This window comes from Oryza brachyantha, chromosome 3 (assembly GCF_000231095.2).
Source record: "Oryza brachyantha chromosome 3, ObraRS2, whole genome shotgun sequence".
Lineage (NCBI taxonomy): Eukaryota > Viridiplantae > Streptophyta > Magnoliopsida > Poales > Poaceae > Oryza > Oryza brachyantha.
This window is the reverse complement of record NC_023165.2, coordinates 7413648-7436514: the sequence shown is the minus strand read 5'-3', so window position 1 is coordinate 7436514 and position 22867 is coordinate 7413648. Positions and strand designations below refer to the sequence as shown.

Sequence of the window (22867 nt, the reverse complement as noted above, 5' to 3'; positions counted from 1 at the left end):
TAGAGTTGATTTTGGTTTTCTATTGTAGTTTCCCCTAGTATTTGCTTTTAGATTGTTAAGAACATATATATAAATTTTATTTTACATATTAATTTTTTGTTTGCAAACGTGTGCTTTGGCTCTTTAAGAACCTTGATTATGAATTATGCAACTATAATTCCATGGCAATAGTAAAACGGTGAGGAACGACGACCTCGTCTTTTCGCATATGCTTATAAGCCAAATTTAACTTTTTAACTTCAAATTTAAGGTTGACTTTAGTTTTTCACTGAATTTTATTTTTCAGTCATTGCTTTTAAAATACTAAAAACTCATATATAAAAATTTTATTCACTAATTATTTTTTGTTTTTAAATATATGTTTAGCTTTTTTTCATATAAAAGGTGAAAAGATGTCCCGCTGGGAGAGACGAATAGCTGTGCGAATCCGGGTGCCCGAAACCCTGAATTTTCCAGAAGGTATCAAGCAACATGACGGGACAAAACATGGATTTTGCAACTCCCACTTTGATAACGACAACTGAATAATCAAGACTAACGAAAAAGAATGAACAGCCCAACAAACAGCCCGGCACAATCAAAGAATCGCATGCCGTCCGAGCTGGAAAACTTTGTCTGGTCGGTTGCATTTCTCGCAGATTTGCTGCATCGCGTAGCAGCAAAGGCCTAGTGGAACACTAATGTTATCCCAGTTTCACCATTGCCCAGCCTTTGAGTTTTGTTTTTTTTAACTATTTTTTATCCTCCTGGATGGCCTATTCTCAAATATCACTATCCTATATTACTTTGACCGCGTTCAGCAGTAGGTTAACTTATGCCCTGACACGAAAAACGTACTAATATTAGTACATGATTAATTAATTATTAAAAAATATAAAATAGATTAATACAATTTATTAAAACAACTTTCCTATAGAATTTTTTTATAAAAAATACACCGTTTAGCAGTTAGAGAAGCGTGCGCATAGAGAATGAGGGAGGCTTAGTTAACTAAGCTGCGTGCTGAACGCGACCTTTGATTTTATAGATAAATTATTTCTTGGGTTGCGTTTTTTCTCATATTTTTCCTCGACTTTTGCACGCGTGTTTTCTGAATTACCAATGGTATGTTTTTTTACAACATCTTTCTTCATACAAATACATCATTTTACTCATTCAAAAGAAATTTTCAACTTTTTAGTAATTACTTTTATCATTTATATCATTAAATAACCACTACCTCCGTTTCATAATATAAGATGTTTGACTTTTTTGTTGCAACGTTTGACCATTCGGTATATTAAAAATTTAGTATAAATATAAAAAATGACAAGTCATGCTTAAAGTTCTTTTGATAATAAAGTAAGTCAAAAGCAAAAAATGATATTTCTATAATTTTTTGAATAAGACAAATGGTCAAACATTACAAGCAAAAAAGTCAAACATCTTATATTATGAAACAGAAGGAGTATCATACAAATATAAAAGTCTTCTATCTCTCAACAAGAAAGAAACATACATTGCTCACATATCATGTTCAGTTAGCGAGACACTGCAGGCCTATTTGGAGGAGCTTCTTCTAGCTGCAGCTTTTTCCAAAAGCTGCTTCTACCAGAAGCTGCCTCAAACGATCCACAGTTTGTGAGAATCTATAGTTACAGATTCAGGAAAATGAACTAAGGCTCCAGAAGCTGGAGAAGCTGTGTTTAGGAGTTTTCTAGATTTTCAGAAGATGGCTACCGAGCAGCAGTTTATCAGAATCTAAAACTCCCCAAAAAACCTGTACATCATTGTTCCAAAGTGGCATCAAAATGAAGAAGACATGCTTGGCCCTACTCTCCCTAGCACTATCTCAAGAAAGGAGGAAGGAGAATCGACGACCCACAGATCCTAGCGAGGACGGTGGCGGCAATGCTAGCGGCGGGAGGACTGACACTTATACCAGTACCAACTAGTGGAAGGCAAATGAATGGGTCACTGTGCCCTCTCTTAGCCCAATCCACCTTGTTGCCATCTTCTATGGCTGCAAACACATTGACCATGACAAACTGGTGACGCGGTCCCTATCAGAGGAGGTGAGGATGGGCGATGATGGCTCGCGAAAGAATATGAATGTGTCAAAGTCCATGTCTAGTCTACTTCTACGTCACCGCACCATTGTCATAGGTCAGCGGATTGCTAGAAGCATATTCAAGAGCATGGCTAAAATTTGGCTCTCCAAATCTCAATTAAATTATTTATATGAAAAGTTTCCATCAATTCGAGGTGCACTCCAGCAGACTTTTCATCCTTACTCTCAAAATCCTAACAACTAGTTACCGCTATCCAAATTTCGGAAACTCTAGCTCTCTATATTTACTATCTACATTTCTTTAGAAAGTGTGGGCCACTCTTATGGGGCCCACACATAGCTATCCAACTTGGTGGGAGAAAGACTTGTTAGATCTAACCATTAAGGAAAAATGTTTAGTCATTCAAATAACATGTCAAGTCATACGATAGTCTCTTGTAGGTTATTTTTACAGTATAGTTGTAATTTTCTACATATATTCATTTGATCATTCTCTTCAGGATGCTCTAAGATCTATCATTGCCTGTGATCCGTTTCGTCGTCGTCCAAGCTATGCCGCCAAGTGGCACCGAACACTACCCTAAGCCTTTTGCCTATTTTAAGGCGTACCATTGCCCTAGTCTCCTTAGGGGGAGGGATTGCGCACATGAAAACAAACCTTCTCTATAGTGAAAAAAAGATTAAAATCGTTCGAAAGAGTGGCATTTGAAAATGGCAAATAGTTAAAAAAAAGAGAAAAGAACCCATGAACTTCCGGCGTCTTATACTCTTATCCAAGGTCGATGAAAGCCCTCTCTCACCAAAATATTCAGAAGCCCACGACTCCAATGGACACTAGGGCCTGCTTGGGGGAGCTTCTCCCAGCCGCAGCTTCTTCCAAAAGCTGCTTCTGCCAGAAGCTGCCCTAAACGGTTCATAGCTTCTGAGAATCTGTAGTTACAAATTCTGAAAAATAAACTAAAAGTCCAGAAGCTGGGTTTACGAGCTTTTCCAGATTCTCAGAAACTGGTTACCAAATAACTGGTTCTCAGAATCTAAAACCCTCCAAAGTTGTCATGGGCCAAATGACATGTTAGGCCGAACCGTACCACCTTCCCTGCAGCGGCGGAGGCCGAGAAAACTACTCGCCGGAAGGCGCGAAAACCCCAACCCCCAATTCCCATTCCCCGCCACCGAGCCGCTCCCTCCCCTTGTGCTCAGTGGTGCGCCGGCGAGGCTGCGGCGGCAGCGATGGAGGCGGACATGGATATGCCAGATCCGGAGGAGCTCGAGTGGATGGAGAGCCACGGCCTCCTCCCGGAGGAGGAAGAGGAGTACGCCTACCTCGACGAGCCCGACGAGGAGGGGTTCCTCGCTGCCGGCGGCGGCGCGGACCAGTCTCGGGTTTCCCGGCAGGAGACCACCCCTGCCCCCACGAAACCTGCAGGTACGTGTATAGTCTCCCTCACGGTAGATCCTAACCTAGGCTCGAGTGTTATTCTTCGACTGCTGATGCGGTTGGCCAAATGTGTGTGAAGATGAAGTGTCAGAAGGCAATTTGAAGCGGCCTCCCTCACCGCCTCCGCCGGAGCAGGAGGAGGAAAGGAGCAAGCGGAGGAATGTGGACCGGGAGGATCCCGGTGACGAGGACTGGCTACGTTACTCGCCACCTCCTGTTGTTGACATCGTCGCCGAGAAGACAATCTCGCGGTTCGCGTCGGAGATCCGTGGGGAATGTATACCTGTCACCGGGCCCAATGGAGAGAGGGTTTATGCGAAGGTTGCAACAGGCGGGTTGGATGGCGGAGGGATTGGCGGAACTAGACAAAGGACTCACATTTCCAAACCAAATTTCGACTATAAGGGTCAGTTACCAAGTGTATTTCTGTTTCTTGCAAACTCATGAGAACATGCACTTACTTACTACGATTTTTGATAGGCCATTGCATTTGTTTTTGTCATTTGTTCTTCTGCAGGGCTTCTGAAAGAATCTTTTCATTCACTTACAAGTCGTGCTGAGCAAGAGGCTCTAGCAAAGGTACACATGTATCCAAGACTATTGACGTTTTTTAAGTAATGATAATTAACATTAGTTTGGTGCACATGGATTGTTTTGCCGTAACATTAGATTATAGTTAGAAACAATTGGGAACGTAGATACTGTTGAGTGTTGACTGCTACCAGGAGTAGCTAATACTATTATATGGTTTTTGGGTGCAAGTACTTAATCTTGCGGATCATCCCTACAAATTCAGAATTCACAGTATTTTTTAACTCTGATTGACTCTGCAACTGGAGAATTCATGCACAGTATCAGAAACCATAACCTTACTTTCTTGCAAAACTGCACTAATCATTGAGAATTTCACAAGTCTACTGTAACTTACATGTGCCTAAAGCAAGGGAATAACCAATTTTGGCTACTGACCGAAGTAAAGGCCTGGCCAAGCACTTAATTCGCCTGTGCCTAGTGTCATGTTGACTGTAGGAAGCTGTAGGTCATAAACTAAATATATCTTACTGATCCAGATTTTACAATGGCTATGAAGGCATTGCAGGAAAGCACAGAGACACAAAATTTTGATAGTTGCCCGGTGACTCCGCTAGTTACAGAGCAACTCTGGGTGGAAAAATACTCACCAAATTCTTTCACAGAGCTGTTAAGTGACGAACACACAAACAGGGAGGTAAATGTCTATTCCACTTTCTTAAGATATGTACTTATAAAAAGGGCCTTTGCTGCAATGATCTCCTGCTGTTGTAGAGCTTTTGCTATTTAGTGTCAAGCTTCCAGTCCTGTGCTTGAGTTTCTTTACTTGATTTTTATGGATGAATGTCTTCAGGTGCTTCTGTGGCTAAAACAGTGGGACTCCTGTGTGTTTGGATCCCATATTCGTGCTACAAGTAATGATGTTTTATCTGCCCTCCGTCGTCATTCTTCTGCTATTCAAAAGAATTCAAGTAACAGAAATTTCTTCTCCAAGAGCAAGGGAAGTCAAGACAATATGCTTCAAAATGCACATGGTAGCAGCTCAGAGGATATGACAAGCTCCTTTAACAAAAGATCCTTGGCTGATAATGCACCAGAACAAAAGGTGGCTTACTAGCACTGTTTTGTATGTCTTTTGTGATGTGTATGACTGCAGGAATCCTGGATATGTTTCTACCAAGAAGTTGCTGGCTAGTGCAATTGGATAACATTTTGATGCTGCAGGTGTTATTACTATGTGGTCCACCTGGCCTTGGCAAGACGACGCTTGCTCATGTTGCAGCTAAACATTGCGGCTACCATGTTGTGGAGGTTCGATTATATGGCTTCCTGTCCTTTTATAGTTCTTTTGGTTCTTCAACATGGTGATGTATAACCTGTTATGTTTGGTCACACTTGATAAGGACCATACACACCTTTTATCTGGTACATGCATCAAACATATTTGTTGATATCCTTCCAAGTTGTCTACAATTCTGTTCATGCCATCTATCACAGCTAGATTTTTTTGTCTCATGATTTTGATATTATACAAACAGGAAAACTGAAATCATTGCGTTTTCTTTAAAAAATAATGATACGCTTCTTAGCAGAATTTATCTGAACCTCATCATCCTCTTTTTATGGTTTATTGGCTAGCTTTTTTTTGGGTATAGGCTAATTGAGTATTAGACTGTTGGTCTCTTTATCTCAGCTAAAAAAATTGTAGACTACTAAGACCAAGTACTATGTGCAGATAAATGCTAGTGATGACCGTTCTGCTTCATCCATTGAACCGAAAATTCTTGATGTCATTCAGATGAACTCTATCATGTCAGATTCGAAACCCAAGTGTCTGGTGAGTTGAGTCATAATACCAGATAAATAATTACTTCCGTTTTATCCTGTTGACCTCTGCTCTCTTGTGTAGGTAATTGATGAAATAGATGGAGCACTTGGTGATGGCAAAGGCGCAGTGGAGGTTATTTTAAAGATGGTAGCAGCTGATCCACAATTATTTAGCTTCCTTGTTTCTTTTCTGTTCTGGTGTGTGTGTGCGTGTTTTTTTTTTTTTGGGGGGGGGGGGGGTGCATTGCCTTGTGCTGGCCATAATGCTGCTCATCCATTATTGCACAATTCTGCATGGGGAGATAATTGATATGTTACTGTCATTCATCAATAATCAACTCTTTTATTCAGATCAATGCTGAAAAGAACAACAGTTCTAACAGCAGCGCTAGTACTGAAGATACTCAAGGACGGAAGTCCTCAAAGAAAGGCCATAAAATACCAAAATTAATGAGACCTGTAAGCAATAGAGCCTTTACTTTCTATTATTTTAGCACCTTAATATTATGTTTAATAATATGCATCATGTACAGGTAATTTGTATATGCAATGACCTTTATGCTCCAGCCCTGAGGCAACTTCGCCAAGTAGCCAAGTAATAATTCTTGTCTTTATTTTACTGTAGTACTATGCAGTTAAATCATTTAAACATTTCTTACAAGGACTTGCTTAAATATACAGGGTTCATATGTTTGTTCAGCCAACAATTAGTCGTGTGGTGAACAGGTACTTATCTAAAAAATACTCTAGCTAAATGTCACAACACCAAAACTTCTTGTTTATGTAGCCACAAAGATACTAATATCGTTATTATGGTCCATCTTGTTAATGGACATGTTTTCCTTTTTGGGTTTTAGGCTCAAGTACATTTGCAAAACGGAAGGGTTCAAGACAAGTCCAATTGCCCTTTCTGCATTAGCAGAGTATACTGGTACAATTTCTTTTGCTTCATTCACCATTGTGAGAGTCAAGTGCATACACTGTGCTGACTAGTAAACTAACTGAAGGCAGGAAAATCTCAAAGTGTAGAGATCCTTTAGTTATATGCATTGGATACATCTATTTAATGAATTTTAATAGATAATATAGGACACTCAAATAAAAATACTAAGACAGCTGTGTTATATTCTTCACATGGTAAATTTTGTTATGTAGAATAAGATTGATTTATACATAGCTATAGAGTGACCCAGCCTGTACCTGGTTTCATTATACTGAAAACCAATCTACAGTGCATGGTTTTACCCATTATCTAAAAAATAATAATAATATTTATAATAAAGTAACATGCTACTATAGAAGCATAGGCATAGATTAGAACACTTTAGACCTGTGCATAGTCCTTGTGATTGAACTAATTATTATCTGTTAATGAGCCATGCACTGTAGGTGTTTGATTGCCTATAAATCGAGGCAGTTTAGTATAGTAAGTACTGGTTTACAAAACAGTTGGGGTCTATAAATTCAAGTGATAACTGAGCATAGCTCAGGTATTTTTGTTGCAAGGTCAAACAGCCCATCCAGGTTCGAATCCTGAACCCGGAGTGTTTCTCAGGGGATTTCTTTCCCCCCTTCCTTAACTCAAAGATAGCCCCCTTCCTTAACTCAAACATAGCTGCTTACAAAAGCTGATCTTTATTCTGCTGTTATAAGAATTGATACACTGGAAGTCTTTTTCCCATGGCATTATATCATGATTGCGACGACTATGTAGCTCTTTTTTAAAAAAGTAATGTTATGAGAAATTGCACATTCCATCATCCATCAATATTAAGCATGCATAATCTTAATTTAACTTTTTAGTCTCGATATGGCAAGTGACAACCAATTATTTTACCTATTTGTTCTGCTGCATTTTTTCCTTCTATTATTTATTGTTCGATGCATGGATGGGAAAGTGAGATCAATAGTACCAGTCTAGATTTGTTATCCATGAGGCGAGTCGTTGTTTCCATAGAGATTAGGCTAAGTGAACAAAGCCTCCATGCAGAATGTGACATCCGGTCATGCCTGAACACGCTTCAATTTTTGAACAAGAAAAGGGAGGCACTAAACATTGTAAGTAAATAGATTGGAACAATCCCACCTGTTATTTAATGCATAGTGATGTTTTCTCAACAATATGTGTCATGGGGCAGTCAGGATTTGATTCACAAGTTATTGGACGGAAGGACATGTCAAAAAGCATCCTTGACGTATGGAAGCAGGTTTGATCTTTTCTTCCTGTAATATCTCCTTCATACTTCTTTTCTTTTCTTTTCTTTTCTGTGTATACGTTCAATTGTTTGAGCAATTATTGTGTAGCTCAAAAAGTTTCAGTACTGATGTTCAATAAAGTTTGAACATAATTCACAACTCAAACAACATTTGTACTTAAAAATCAACAAGAAAATGGTCACTGTGTCACCTTTTAGTTTAACTACTTTAGTTGGTTCATAGGTTCTGCAAAAGAAAAAGCTCAAGCGGATTGAAAAGGCTGATGGTAATTTTAGCAGAGGCAAGGACATTGATTCTCTCTTCTCACTCATATCTAACCGGTAAGTTTTCTGTGGTTGATTTCATGCTTTGTTTCTTAGAACTGATTCACTTATTCACCACATTATATGTGCAGTGGTGACTATGATGTTACTATGGATGGGATTCATGAGAACTTTTTGAAACTTTCTTATCATGACCCAATGTTGCAAAAGACGGTATGTGCAAATCCTGATTATAGTTGTATTACGGGAGTTCCTTTTTTCTTTTTTGCTTCTGTAAATATATATGTGAACTCATCTAACTCCAAATGACCTTACAGGTGAAATGTCTCGATATACTTGGAGTTTCTGATTCTTTGATGCAGTATGTTTATCGGACTCAGCAGATGTCACTTCATGGTAGCATCCAACTTTTTATTGCATTTTCTTTGTATAGATACTTGACTAACTCACATAGTTTGACACTGTGTACTTCAGTATATCAGCCTCCTGTTGCCATCACTATAAGCCAACTGGTTGCTCAAGTTGAGAAGCCAAATATTGAATGGCCAAAAGCTTTGCAGAGGTAGTTCTTGCACATTGATCGAGCTATCCTTTAGCAGGATTAATGTGGATATGTATTTTCAGGTGTCGAACAATGCTTTTGGAAAAGAAGGATAAATTGAAGACCTGGCAAAACCAAATGTCACCACTAATTTCTAGGCACCTGTCGGTAGAATCTTTTGTGGAGGACATTTCTTCTCCCTTCTTACATATTATTTCTCCATCGAGTTTGAGACCTGTAAGTTCATACCTAATTGTGCTAATTATTGATATGAAATCCTCCCTGTTTGCACATAGTAGTTTCCTGTTTAATTTCATTTGAGTTGTAAGATCAGGAATTAAAATAAAGGATGCTTTAGTAAAATGTTTACAATGCCACTAACCCAAAATATTCTGCAATACACCCACAAATTAGATTGGGGTGAATACCGTTGGCTATCTGCTAAGCGACTTACCCACTAACAAATGAGTTAAATCTTAGTTTGAAACTAATGAGTTGTAAGAGGCTTGGCAGGAAAGCAACACTGCATTTTTCTATTTTTTTTGTACATATCATCATCCTGTTGGGTTGCTGAATGCTGACATATAAAATTTGTTCAGGTGGCACTGAATTTGCTGTCAGAGAGAGAAAAGGACGAACTTGTGCAGCTAGTTGATACTATGGTTTCTTACTCAATTACATACAGAAACACAAAGTTAGAGCCTCAAGAGAGGATAAGTGGATCTATGGTGTCTCCTGATGTTCCTTCGCTTTCTCTTGATCCTCCAATCACTGATATTATAAACTTCAAGGTTTTTCTTGAAATTTCTGTTCTATTTTGCCCTCCTGTTCTCTTCTCACAGTAAATGACAGAGCTTCTCATGTTAGGGATATCAATCCGAGCATACTGGTCTCTCTTTGGCCATGAAACAAGTATTGGTGCATGAGGTCAGTGGCAGTTCTAACTCCTATTAATGGTTTCCTTCATTTATTTCTCCTACTTAGTGCTTGCACCTTTACAGCTCCTAATTTACCTGACAGAACTTCTAACTGATTTGCAAGCTAAAGATCGTTGCTTCTATTCAACACATCTGATAACCACCTGTTATTTATAATTGCTTGGCAAACTATATTGCACCTGGAAGCATTAGCATCTTGTGTTGGTGGCTTGGCGCTAATAAGCTATTGAACAGATTGATTTCAACTTTACAACTTTGAGTTGTATTTTTCTGCAAAAAGTTCCAAGGGCTGGACTGCCAGAGCTGTTGAAATGAAAGTTACTATCCTAGTTCTTATAACTTTACAAGCTATAGTAGAACTGTCATGAGCATTGGGCCGAGAGGCCGAGTCCCGTGGGCAGGCCAGCTCCTGGCAGATGAACCCAGGGTTGTAAACGGTATGAAAACTTCCTGACTGTACTGATACTGTTTCCAAAAACAAATATAAAAATAATAATTTTTCGACCATTACTGTTTTTGAATTTTAGTTTTATGGAAAACTGTCAACGTCATATTAAAGTTACCACTAACTTAAATTCATAAATTTGGAAAATTCCTGACCATTAAAAAAATAAAAATAAAAGTGATATCTGACCATTTCCATCCCTAGAGGAACAGTATCATACTGTAGCAGCAGGTTAAGAGATAAGATTACATTAGATCGAGTTAGTTTTCTAAGGGTCAAGTCATACCATTTATATAAAGGATGGGGTTGTATTCATTTGGAGTTAAGGAATGAATCATAATTAGTGTACTCTCTCCCTTAATGTTCTTCACCCCAACCTAAGTCTACATCCCACCCCTAGCAGCTGATGCCACTCCGCGCAGCTATCCTCTTGGTGGTGGTTATCCTGTCATGGCCTCAGGTCGTGACAAGGACAACTTATATCAGGGGTTTGCACTGGTTTTTGACTTATAAAATACACAAAGACTTATGGCATTAACTTCATAACTGGTACTCAGAGCTTCAGAACCTGTGGGTGCAGCAACGATTTTCTTTTGTACTATCTATGTTGATTACTTCCTTTTCTTTGGGAGACTGAGCTTCAGTATCAGTTCTATTTTTCACTTTCATATTCTGCTACTTGAACTTTAATATTATAGATTTATAGTTATGTTTTTTATTCTCATTGTAAATCTCTATTGCCAGAAGCCTTTCATGTTGGGAAATTTCACATTAAAAGAAGACTATTCCCTGACCAATGCGGGTTGTTTTGCAGGTAGAGAAGCAAAAGATCATCAAAGATAGTGCTGGCAAATCGTTGAACCAAGCCAATGAAGGAGGTAATAGGAATGATGTTTCCACAAGTGAGAAAACATCTGCATTGGTTTCTACCAAGGGTATCTCGAAGAGCAACCCAACTACATTTAAAATGCAATCAAGCGCATCATCTAGTATGAGTGGTAAAGATCCCGTACCTGCAAAGAAGCACTCCAACCACGGAATGAATTTCTTTGATAGGTAAGCGTTGACCATTTCATTAGACATCAAGATTCAATATGATTGCAAGACAGTCATAATAGAGGTTTACGTATTCTCATTGAAAAAAAAAAAACAGGTTTAGAAAAGAGAGACCAGCGGATGCAAAAACTCGTAGCGACGCAGGGCAACAAGCAGCAACAATACTAAGAGACTCACGCCCACTTATCTTCAAATACAATGAGGTTTGTACCTTGTGCTATTCATCATGGTGCCATAGTTTGGATCTGTAACTATCTTTGTGCACTCGTTACTATAAGCAATACAATCCTGTGGAACTGGAAACTAGCGTGACATGAACTTGCTAGATAATCATTTGATGCTCGAAGTACTTACTTGCTCCGAGCCCTCTGTTTATGAACAGATCCTACTCGGTTATGTCTTAAAACAATACTTGGTTATTTTAGCTAATGGGGCAACCCTGTACCTAATGGTATGGTAGGCATAACGCCGAGGCAATTGAGATCGTCTGTATTGTCTTTACTATTTCTGTTCGCTTCTACTGAACTAAGGTGATTTTTTTTTCTTGGGCACTGTCGCTAAGGGTTTTTTTTTTTCCATTTGCAGGGATTCACAAATGCTGTAAAAAGACCAGTGAAAATTCGGGATCTTCTGCTCTAGCTAGGTCTGTTGGGTCCCCTCCACTTCATTATAGTCATGTTCTGTTCAGCTATATGTTCACCCAATGTACATTCTGTTGATTATATACTCCTAGGCGATTGGATGGACACAGTGAATTCTAAACTAGAAAGGCAAGTAAAACCGTGAACATAAATTCCTCAAGTTATACAAATTGCTAAGTTTTCACCCCATGAACTAGCAAATATTTCATGGCAAAAACACCACCATGGAGGAGTATGATAGCAACTTAACTCTGTATGGTTGCTCTAAAAGGAAATAAAAGAATAGGAAAAAGAACACTGTATGTGGCTGCTAGCTAGAGCCTACTCTCTCCATTTCCAAAAAAACATTTTTTTTATCAACTTACATGTACCGATATAAATACGAAAGATTATAATACATTCACTTCATTAAATCTCAATGTCTTTCACTTCAATGTATTTTTTTCTTTATTTTTGCAAACTCCAGTACTATAATTTCTTAAAATTAAACTTATTTAGAGACAAATAAGAGAGAACAAAGATAATTTTATTTTTGGGATGGCGAGAGTAGACTCTAGAGGCCAAGAGGTCGTTGGGCTGACGTTGTTAGCCGTACTGGTCTGGCCCAAGCCCAAGCCCAAGCCCAAGCCCAAGCCCAAACCCGTACCCAAGTCCTTTGCCCTTGGAGTCCTGTCCTGAACCCACGGCCAGTCTGAAAAGTCGTCGCCCCGACGGGCGGCATCCAGCGTTGCATAGCGACTGGTGAGCTAAAAGCAACGATGGAAGCCGCCGGCGCCGGCGGCAGGCGCGGCACGGTGAAGCAGCTCAACGTGGGCGGCAAGCTCTTCGCGCTGGATGCAAGCTCCCTCCCCCTCTCCCTCTCTCTCGAGCCCTCCCCAATCTTCGTGGACCGCGACCCTGCCCTGCTGTCCGCGATCCTCTCCGCCATCCACGCCCCCTCCGCCGCCCCCGCCTTCCCGGCGGCCGTCCTCCTCGACGAGGCCCACTTCTACGGCCTCCACGACCAGCTCCTCGCTGCGCTCTACCCTCCGCCGCTCCTCGGCTTCTCCGCCTCCCTCGCCTCCACGCTCTCCCCCGCATCCGAGCCCTTCCCCACCGCGCTTGCCCCGCGCGACGATGGCTCACTGTGCCTCGCCCATGGCGCTGGCCTGGTTACCTGCTACTCCCCTGCGCTGGACCACCTTACCACCTTCCGGACCCATCTCCACCGCATCACCTCCCTCCGACAGCTGCCTCCTGGTCTCGCCGTTGCCGGGTCCAGCTTCGCCCCCGGGCTCCATGTGTACGACGTCCTCGAAGGCCGGCATGTCGCCTCCGTCCAATGGTCAGACCCAACCGATCTCCGCGTTCAAAAGGCCAAGGTGATTGCCATTGCTGCCCGTCCTGCTGCTGATGCCGCTGATAAGAATTCGCCGATCTTAGCCACCTTCGAGTGCCCGCACCGGGAGAATTGCATCCTGATGTTTGACCCTGTAACACTAAAGCCGATTCAAGAGATTGGCCGGCAAACTGGCAGTGCAGCTAAGTCGTCGGTGCCAGGCCGAGTAGTGCACCTGCAGGAGCTTGGGCTGGTATTTGCGGCATCTGTGAGCTCAGGGGCATTTGGTTACTCTGGGTACATGAGACTGTTTGACATTCGTTCTGGGGATGTGGTGTGGGAGACAAGTGAGCCAGGGGGAGCTGGAAGAAGCAGCCGGTTTGGAGATCCATTTGCAGAGGCAGATGTGGATGTTAAGCAACAGATACTATACAAGGTGTGCTCAAAGTCAGGAGATATTGGAGCTGCTGACCTGAGATGCCTTGGTAACGACCCTTGGGTTTATATGTCGTCAGGACCTAGAGGGAGCGGAGGGGGTCATGGCAGTGTTCTGCATTGCTACAAGTCTCAGGTGTTTGTTAGTCGGAAGGACGGATTGGAGGTTTGGTCTCGCCTGGAAGAACAGAGCAATGGCACAAGCAACTTGGCAGAGCAACCGAGAGCAAAGGAAAAACTCAACAACGAGGGAATAAATGAGAACTGTTTTAGGAGTAGCTATGTGGATACAGAAGAAGATGCTGAGCGTGGTATGATACACATCATGGAAGGGGGTGGAAACCGCTTATTTGTGACCAGAGAAGAAATGCAAGATGTGGAGGTGTGGGAGACCTCCCAACTATCTGGTGCTATCTCTTTGCTTGTATGAACATGATTGAACTAAGGCAATTCAGGAGGTTCTGTTAAAAGTGAGTCTGCATTTTCTACCACAGTGTCACATTCATGTGCTCTTTGCTCAGTCCATTTACAAATTCGGCACCAAAAATTCCTCCAAGTCATGAGGTGATAAATTTACAATTCTTGCTTCTGCATCTGTATTTTATGGCGAGCAACTGCCTTGGATGGTAGCAAGCTTTTCCAATATCCCTTATCCTAATCCCTTACCTTGAGGGGCTCAGCTTTATATGTGGTATTTTTTAGGAAAACCTTAAGCATCGTCAATGCTATGAGGCAAGGGTATGCAACTTACTCTGTAATTATCCTGACAGAAAACGCATGAGGGACTAACTTATCACTCTTGATATCTTATCACCCTCAAAAAAATGCATTTGATATAGATGATACCATCTTTTTGGGAGCTAATATTAGAACATATTAGCTAATGGGCAAGTAAGTTCCTTTGAAAGTGCAAATTCATCCGCTGACTTGCCCTTGAATTCGTGTACCAATCTTTTGTTGGTCAAATATGTTTGAGCATCTGTCATACTCTATTTTTATGTTGGTTTACCAAAATTCAATTATGTATAAAGACTCCAATGGTGGTGGCAGTGAATCTTCCATGCCACCTATTTCTATTGTAGTTTTTACATATTACCCCTTGAACTTATTAATATTACATCACAACTAAATCTAAAAGAGAAAATAATGTCACTGACAAACGTCTAAGTTTAAGAAATGTCATCGATGAGTGCGAGTTCTATGAAATGCCATCGTAAATATCATAGTCGTTAGGGTTTCATCCATCTCACACCGTTAATACACTGCTCATATTATTGCACTTAGCGGGGACTGTTGGTGGAACCATAACGACGATGACATTTTTTAGACAAATTCATTTTTACGATGACATTTTATAGAAATCGTACTCGTCAATGTCATTTCTTAGAATTAAGTGTTTGTCATCGACATTTGTTAGATTTTCTCTAAAGTTAAATTAATGTGAGTATTCCCTATAGCAAAAAGGTGGGCAATGCATTTCATCACAAATATGCTTTTATTTATTTTAGGCAATAATATGATATATTTTCCTTTCATCCGCAGCAAAGCACATGCATTTAGCTAGTATTGATATAAATGAATTTTGAAGGTCCTTTTTGTTGTAGAATTTTCACAATATTAAGGTTGGTATTCTAATTCTTATGATTTCTTTTCCATGAGGATCTTTAGAACATTACAGTAGAGTTATCAAATTTGTTATGGAGTACATTGTTCATTCATGTGCCCCCAAGTCTGGAAGAAAAACAAATATTGAACATCATCTTATATTTTCTTTTATAGCCTAGTTTATCCTCTTTTTCTACATTCTCTCTAATCAAGTGATATCTAGTGTCATAATTCTTCTCTATGAAGCATAATCTCTTTTTTAAGCAGTTCGGGCGGTTTTGCTGTGTCAGATTGAGCAAATCATGTCAGATTGAGCCTAGTGTCACAATTTTTTTCTATGAAACTTCATTTCACAGGGTTAGTATTGCCAAGTGTGTTACAAGTTGCAAACGCTTTTTTATACGTGCAACATTTTACTACAGTATATTTTAAGGAACAAAAATGCAGTTTATTTGTTTTTAGATACAGTACACTTTAGTTGGTAAAGTGGATGTGTCAAATATGAAGATAACTTGCATCAGATAACCCTTAGAATAGCGCAAGCCTCAAGGAATGAATTGGACAAGAATGCGCATCAATGTCAATTATTGCTTTATGTCCTCTCAAAAACAAAAGTTATGGTGATGTCTGGAAAAAAGTTCTTATGTTAAGAATGAATGTGTATATAATTTCTCAAAACATGTCTTTGAACTTTTTAGAGCTTTGTTGTTTGAAAGGAGAGAAATTATGCATGGTATTTTCTTTAGAATAACATTACAACATGACAATTGGAGTCATTGGTTAATCTTGATTGGTCATGTTTGTATGTTAAGTGATGCACCAATACTCTTTTTGTAGGTCTGTAGCCACAATAAAAAACCAAACTGTTTTCTTTACGGCTTGTTATTGGCCTACGCAGCTTGGCAGAGTATTTGCTGGAACCTATGAGACTACGCAGTATATGAGATGTGCTATGTACAAGTCTGGCGGATAGGTTTGTTAGGTGTGACAATTACTAATTAGTTTCATGGCCCACTGAATATTGCATCGTATCAGAAATTAGCTGTTGGCATGTATATTGTCCTGTGCTTCCGACTGTACTTCAATATATTCCATATCGTACTTTAATCTTAATTACTATATTCGTGTTATGCTTGTAGACTTTGAGTTGGAAGTTAATAGTCATCTTAAGTTCCGATGACAAGTATGATTCATAAATAAAGTTCATGCCTCTTGGTTTGGGCACCACCTTTTGCGTTCCATGATGGAGTCCTGGAACACATAATCTGGTGTCTCCTTGCACTGTTCTATGCATGGGCTCAAGCGCTCCTTTTGGTTCAGAACATGGCGAGTTGTACCATAAAGCATGAGCTAATATTTCATTTAGGAAAAGAAACACAGATAAGGGTACAATGGTCACCTCCATGACATCGTGATGACAGCGAATCTCGCTCCGGTCTATCTTTGTGAGCCTGGCAGCCAGCATCATTCGTTCCTTGTGTAAGACGCAGATTTGGGACGGCAACAATGGCTTTGTAGCTTATCGGATTCCAGAAACCTGATGAGTACGTTGTGCCTGGATGCAGATGATTATACGGAGCTGGATTGAGGCCTCCCATCTGTTTTACCTGTGTTGAGACTTGAGGCACATTTTAGAAGTTCAGAACCATCATGATGGCAGATGAGCCTGAACGGTTGATAGCTAAGATAGGATCCACATCGACATCTCACTTGTGCTCCCACCTCAAAATGCACGTATTTTATGCCAAATCCAGCTTGTTTTGTCGTGGGGTATGATGAAGAGCACGGAGGACGGAGCAGCAGGCAAGGGGATCTGCACGGTCAGACCGCCGCTGCCTGCACGTTTTGCCCTTGTTTGGCAGCGTATGCAGGCACAGGCGTCTCTTGTCCCGCCCTCTGTCTCTCGTCTCAGGTCCTCAGCGCCGTGCTGCTGCCTGGTTTATCTCTTTGGGGTTTAGCAGCCAGAACGGCCGCATGGTGCATGCTTCCCCGCTGACGAGTCGTCCGTTGGGCAGAGTAAAAAAAAAAAGAGAGCTACTCCGGTTCTATCCTGGACCGGCTCTGTACAGCATGCACCGATGATGATGAGTGACCTGAGACGTGATGAATAATTGTTGAGATCGGGGAGGAGACAGAAGGGGCAGGGTTAAGCTTATGAACAATGATAGTGCCCTCAAACCTACCAGTCTCAGCTCAGTCATTCCACTGACTTGCCCCAACCCCAACCGCCAAGTTAGCACGTCCACCTCGGTCATTCCCGTCGTCTCCTCTTGCAATCTACTACTATTCAATGCAACTACGCACGGGCCGGTGAGAGTGGCGCGACGAGATCAGTAGAGTGGCAGCAGCGCAGCACGCTACGCCGGCATCTTGCTGCGGTGCGCCGGTGCGTGCTGGGGGGTTGGCTGCTTGTGAAGTGCTGATTGCTGCGTACCAGGACACCCTGTTGCTGTCGCGGGATCGCCTTTTGCCTCCCCGTCCTTTGTGCCAACACAAACCGCGCGATACATAGCTCGCCCACGTTGCGCTCCCTTTTCACTCTCCCTCCCTTTCCGCTGGCGCTTCCTTGCTTCCTTCACTCCCCTCCCCCACCTTAGAATTCCTTCCTCTGACCGTCTGACGCTGAGTCACTTGTGCACCTCTCTCGTCGCGCGCCATGATCTGAGTCGCTGAAGCCTGAGCCGGTGATAGAGATATACGGAGATGGCCGGCGGTGGCAGGTGCAGCTTCCTGCTCCGTGGCTTCGTGTCGCTGTTCTTCCTCCTGTTCCTCCACATTGGCCATGCCGGTTGCTGCTTCTCGACGGGATCTTCCACGCAGACTCTGGAGGAGGATGACGCAGCGCACGGTGCAGATGGGAGGGGTGGCGGCGGCGGCAAGAGGAGGAAGATATCGCCGCTCGCGTTCTCCCCGTCGGTGGCGTCGTCTACAGTGGCTGACGAGAGGGCCAGAGTCAGGCGGAGGCAGGTGTCGTCTCTCGCCACCAGCTTCCGCTTCTACCTCCATCGCATCTTCTCCTACTCGTCCGGGGCCAAGAATGGCTCTGTTCCAGCCGCGGAGGAGGAAGACGAGGCTGTGACGACGACGGTGTCCTCGCCGCTCGCACAGTCGTCTTCCCTGCCACATCGCCAGGCGTCGGTGGTGCTGTCCACGCCGTCGTCGCCGTGCGCGTCGCCGTTCCTGTCCCCGCTCTCGCCGCAGTCCCTCAGCATTACTCCCGTTGTGCCGTCGTCGCCGCACAACAGGCAGCTCCCTCAGGCGACCACCAGGCAGTCGTCCAGGTCGTTCGCCGCCCGCGGTGACGTGTTCCCGTGCAAAGTGTGCGGCGAGGTGCTGAGCAAGCCGCAGCAGCTGGAGCTCCACCAAGCGATGAAACACTCCCTCTCCGAGCTCTCCCACGTCGACTCCAGCATGAACATCATCCGCATGATCTTCCTCGCTGGGTGGAAGCCGGCCGCCGGCGAGCCCCCGTCCGTGCGCCGCATCCTCAGGATCCACCACAACCCCCGCGCGCTCGCCCGCTTCGAGGAGTACCGCGACCTCGTCCGCGCCCGCGCCGCCCGCCGATGCGCGGGCGCCGCGGCGGCGGCTGTGGTGGAGGAGCGGTGCATCGCGGACGGCAACGAGCGGCTGCGGTTCTACTGCTCCACCATGCTCTGCACCCTGGGCGCGGGCGTGTGCGGGAGCCCCTACTGCTGCACCTGCAGCATCCTGCGCCACGGGTTCGCCGGGAAGCAGGCCGACGTGGACGGCATCGCCACCTACTCCTCCGGGCGGGCCGCGCACGCCTCCCTCCCCGAGGACGTGGAGCGCGAGTTCGCGTTCCTCCAGGTGCGCCGCGCCATGCTGGTGTGCCGCGTCGTGGCCGGACGCGTCGGCCGTGGCGCCGCGGACGAAAAGGTGGCCTACGACTCCATGGTGCCGCCCCTCCTTCCAACCTCCTCCTCCTCCTCCGCCGCCGCCGCCCGTGGCGACGACGACGTCGAGCTTCTAGTGTTCAACCCCCGCGCGGTGCTCCCTTGCTTCGTCATCATCTACAGTTGCTAGCGGCGGCAACGGCACGAGGCGGCCAGCCTGCATGCCGTACCAGTGTATAGCCTTTTTTCCCCTCCTCGTTAGGTACGTGGGCTGTGGTCACCGCGGCACGGCACGAACGGAGAGATCTCGTTCTCCACTCAATTATAGCGGCAAAATGCATGGCTCGCTGCTCGTCGATCTGTCCGGCCGGTTGGGCTCTGGGCCGTCTTTTGGCTGCATCGAGCTACCAGCACGTTGCCTGCCTCTGGGCTCTGGCTTGATCGGATCGAGCACTCGACACATCATCCAACAGTGATGGTCACGACGTTGAGTTGAGTCGAGTCGACTGGGTCTACCACACGTTGCGCCATGGTCATAAGTTATGTAGGGTTGGTTAGGCATGTTTTTATGTACTCGTACCTTGCTACTACCGTTGTTGTTGGATCCTGCGTCAACTGTCGACTGATGAATGGTTCAATGGTACTGTCCGTACACGGTCTTTGTAGTTTGCTCTGTTCTCTCTTGGCATGTGTAGTTCGATCAAAAGCGGTTCGTTGGATCCAGAGGTTTTTTTTAGTTTCTTGTCACATCAAATGTTTGAATGTTAGATAGAAGTATTAAATATAGACCGATAACAAAACTAATCACATAAATAAAGACTATTTCATTAAATAATTTTTTAATCCTAATTAATCCACGATTAGCAAATGTTTACAGTAGCATCATATTCGCTAATCATGGACTAATTAGGCTCAATAGATTCATCTCACAAAATAGTCCAGAGTATGAGGTGGATTTTATTAATAGTTCATATTTAATACTTCTAATTAGTGTCTAAACATTTGATGGGATAAAGAATAAAAAAATTGAGGGAACAAACACCCCTACTTCTCGTTGGTCTCGAGCCTAGTAATATGGGCCTTGTGTTTCATCAGCCGTGTAGGTGGGCCGTGAATAGACTGGTTTAAGCTTGACTATGGGCCAACTCTATAATTTCTGAGTGTGATGGTTTGGTGCTTTATGGAAAAAAGTCAAACAATATATTTATAAATAAAATTTTTATATATGTATTCTTATCGATGTAAAAGCTAAAAGTGAAAATAAACTTTATAAAAAATCTCAAAATCAACTCTAAATTTAAGGTTGATAATTTAAATTTTGGTTTATAAGTATCAGCATAAGCAAAAAGATGGGATGTCTATATCTTTGAAAACCAAAATAATAGTCTGGTAGCCATTCATTTTCTAAGTGGCCTAAAATTCCCTATCATGATACCATGATTGACAGATCGAGGACTTCGTTTCCTTTCTTTTGTTTACGTTTGGCTCAATCTTGTGCAGGTGATACTACCTCCGTCCCGAAATAAGGTTATTTTTCAGTTTTTAGATACAATGTTTTGACTCTGTCTTATTTGAACTTTTTTATGATTAATATTTTTATTGTTATTAGATGATAAAATATGAATAGGACTTTATGCGTGACTAATTTTTTTAAAAGTTTTTGTGAAATTTTTCAAATAAGATGAATGGTCAAAGCATTGGACACAAAAATCAAAAAATAACGCTATTATGAGATGGAGGTAGTATTTGTTAATCAGGACATTTTTCTTGTCCTTTGCACAATGAAACTGACTCGTGATCTAAAGGAGATTTTCCGGTAACACATCTGCTCTAATGAAATGGGTAGAAGGCTCAAAGACCAAGTAAAAAAAGACGCCGGTTCAAAGTGGCTGTTGGACGCAGAGTACCGGGCTCGACTAAAGGGCATGGCAAACTTTTATTTGCTCGCGAATGGATTTCCTCCTAATTGATGTTGGCGTCAGCTTCGTGTAAGATGAAGATCCAAGCTCATTTATTGATCTGGGGGAGAGTTTGAGTTGAGAACTTCCAAATGGTTTTTGAGTGGACGAGTCGGCGCTGCCGCTGGTCAGTACCGTCTCGAGACCGTTGTCGCTGGCCGATGCTGACGGGTTCGAACCGTGCGGCCCGGCAGTTGACTGTTCGTGGTCGATGGTCACCTGCCAGTAGCCACCACCGCTTCCAACAGGGAGAAAAGCTCAACACGGAGACCTCGGTGCTGCCGTTGCCGAGGACGGACGGAACAGCACGCGCACGTTGCACTCGCGCGCATACCCTCTCATCGTGCAAACCGTGCCATCACGCTTCATCGTTCTCTCCGTGTCACTTTCTTGTGCATCTCGCGGAGAGAGAGAAAGACACCGGGATAGCGGGAGCGCAAAACGAAACGGACACGCGGGGCGGGGGTCCGGGGAGAGGGGAGGAGACCCACGTCACCCACCTACCGTGCCGTCGCCGTGGTGCCGCGGGCGCGGGCGCGGCCACGCCGACGCGCTTCCGCGCAGCTTCGTGAAACTGGCGCACGGTCCGGCCACCGTGCGGGAGACGTAGCACTTCACAGCATAGGCGAAGCATGGTCGACGTCAACGGGGGGGCACTTCACAGCATAGTCGAGCACTATGGTCGTGCGCGTGCGTGAGCAACGTGCGATGCAACCGGCAAATTCAGGCGTGACCACGTGAGTGAGGCCTTGTTTAGATTGTAAAATTTTTTTGCAAAATATCACATCAAGTTTTTAATATATATTTGAAGTATTAAACATGGTCTAATTACAAAATAAATTTTAGATTTCGCCTGAAACCGTGAGAAGAATCTTTTGAGTCTAATTAATTCGTCATTAGAACATGTTGGTTACTATAGCACTTATGGCTAATCATGTCCTAATTAGGCTCAAAAGATTCGTCTCACAATTTTTTACATAACTGTGTAATTAGTTTTATTGTTCATTTATATTTAATACTTTATTTCATTTAGATATGTAAAGATTCGATGTGATGTTTTTAAAAGAAAATGTTTTGAACTAAACAGGTCTGAGTGGTCCGGTCTGTCCGGCCGTGTGCCCATCGCCATCCCCGCGCGACCGACGCAGACTGCGCCACTTCCCCGGCGCTGTAGTTCGATTTGAGGTTGAATAGAATTTAGTTGGTTTACTCGGGACAATCTCGATTCTCTAACTTTACGAACAAAAGTTATCAAAACGCACAGTAATATATGTCTGAATCTATAGTACATGGCTTTAAACACTGTAACTACAGTAAAGTAAACATATTGTATCATGTGTGCTATTCATATGTATAGCAGCGATCGATCTCGTACGCTCGTTGTGAATCGGCCAGCTAAAAATATACCAAAGTCATGGTTACTAAATATGTCTGACATTTTTTAACCGAACGGCAGAGAATCCTGTTCGTACTCGGGAGTGGTTGGTGGGGGCACGCAGGTGTACTGTGCCTAAGAAAACGAAGACATTGTTAGGACGTTACCCATCCGTCCCAAATTATGGTCTTTCCTGAAACATTTTTTAAAAAATATCGGATCAAATTTTTAGACATCTAAATAAAACATTAAATATACATATATATTAAAATTAATTACATAGTTATGGGAAAAATCGGGAGACGAATCTTTTAAGTCTAATTAGTTCATGATTAGCCATAAGTGTTACAATAGGCAACATGTGTTAATGAT

The 22867-nt window shown here is 43.0% G+C and overlaps 3 protein-coding genes across 3 annotated transcripts; all 3 read left to right on the top strand.

The window, feature by feature from the left end:
- Nucleotides 1-3154: 3154 nt before the first annotated feature.
- Nucleotides 3155-12117, top strand: LOC102699941 (chromosome transmission fidelity protein 18 homolog). Its single transcript, XM_015834788.2, has 24 exons — nucleotides 3155-3476; nucleotides 3568-3894; nucleotides 4006-4067; nucleotides 4579-4716; nucleotides 4873-5124; nucleotides 5244-5330; nucleotides 5755-5856; nucleotides 5929-5994; nucleotides 6198-6305; nucleotides 6380-6441; nucleotides 6528-6572; nucleotides 6704-6777; nucleotides 7837-7904; nucleotides 7985-8053; nucleotides 8286-8383; nucleotides 8458-8539; nucleotides 8644-8722; nucleotides 8801-8888; nucleotides 8951-9104; nucleotides 9467-9658; nucleotides 9735-9794; nucleotides 11065-11306; nucleotides 11404-11509; nucleotides 11892-12117. The coding sequence occupies exons 1-24, from the start codon at nucleotides 3281-3283 to the stop codon at nucleotides 11943-11945; spliced, it is 2811 nt and encodes a 936-aa protein (XP_015690274.1). The 5' UTR covers nucleotides 3155-3280; the 3' UTR covers nucleotides 11946-12117.
- A 524-nt stretch (nucleotides 12118-12641) lies between these two features.
- Nucleotides 12642-14190, top strand: LOC102699667 (protein ENDOPLASMIC RETICULUM-ARRESTED PEN3). The gene has a single exon (XM_006649734.2). It carries the CDS (start codon nucleotides 12706-12708, stop codon nucleotides 14128-14130), a length of 1425 nt encoding a protein of 474 aa, XP_006649797.1. The 5' UTR covers nucleotides 12642-12705; the 3' UTR covers nucleotides 14131-14190.
- Nucleotides 14191-17580: 3390 nt separating this feature from the next.
- On the top strand, nucleotides 17581-19948 carry LOC102703476. The gene has a single exon (XM_040522143.1). It carries the CDS (start codon nucleotides 18009-18011, stop codon nucleotides 19350-19352), a length of 1344 nt encoding a protein of 447 aa, XP_040378077.1. The 5' UTR covers nucleotides 17581-18008; the 3' UTR covers nucleotides 19353-19948.
- Nucleotides 19949-22867: the final 2919 nt, after the last annotated feature.

Excerpts from the sequence above, each read along its gene's own strand:
- LOC102699941 (XM_015834788.2), top strand. The coding sequence starts at position 3,281 with ATGGAGGCGGACATGGATATGCCAGATCCGGAGGAGCTCGAGTGGATG. Across the intron at positions 3,477-3,567 it reads TGCCCCCACGAAACCTGCAG|ATGAAGTGTCAGAAGGCAAT; the intron begins GTACGTGTATAG and ends ATGTGTGTGAAG. Across the intron at positions 3,895-4,005 it reads ACCAAATTTCGACTATAAGG|GGCTTCTGAAAGAATCTTTT; the intron begins GTCAGTTACCAA and ends GTTCTTCTGCAG.
- LOC102699667 (XM_006649734.2), top strand. The coding sequence starts at position 12,706 with ATGGAAGCCGCCGGCGCCGGCGGCAGGCGCGGCACGGTGAAGCAGCTC.
- LOC102703476 (XM_040522143.1), top strand. The coding sequence starts at position 18,009 with ATGGCCGGCGGTGGCAGGTGCAGCTTCCTGCTCCGTGGCTTCGTGTCG.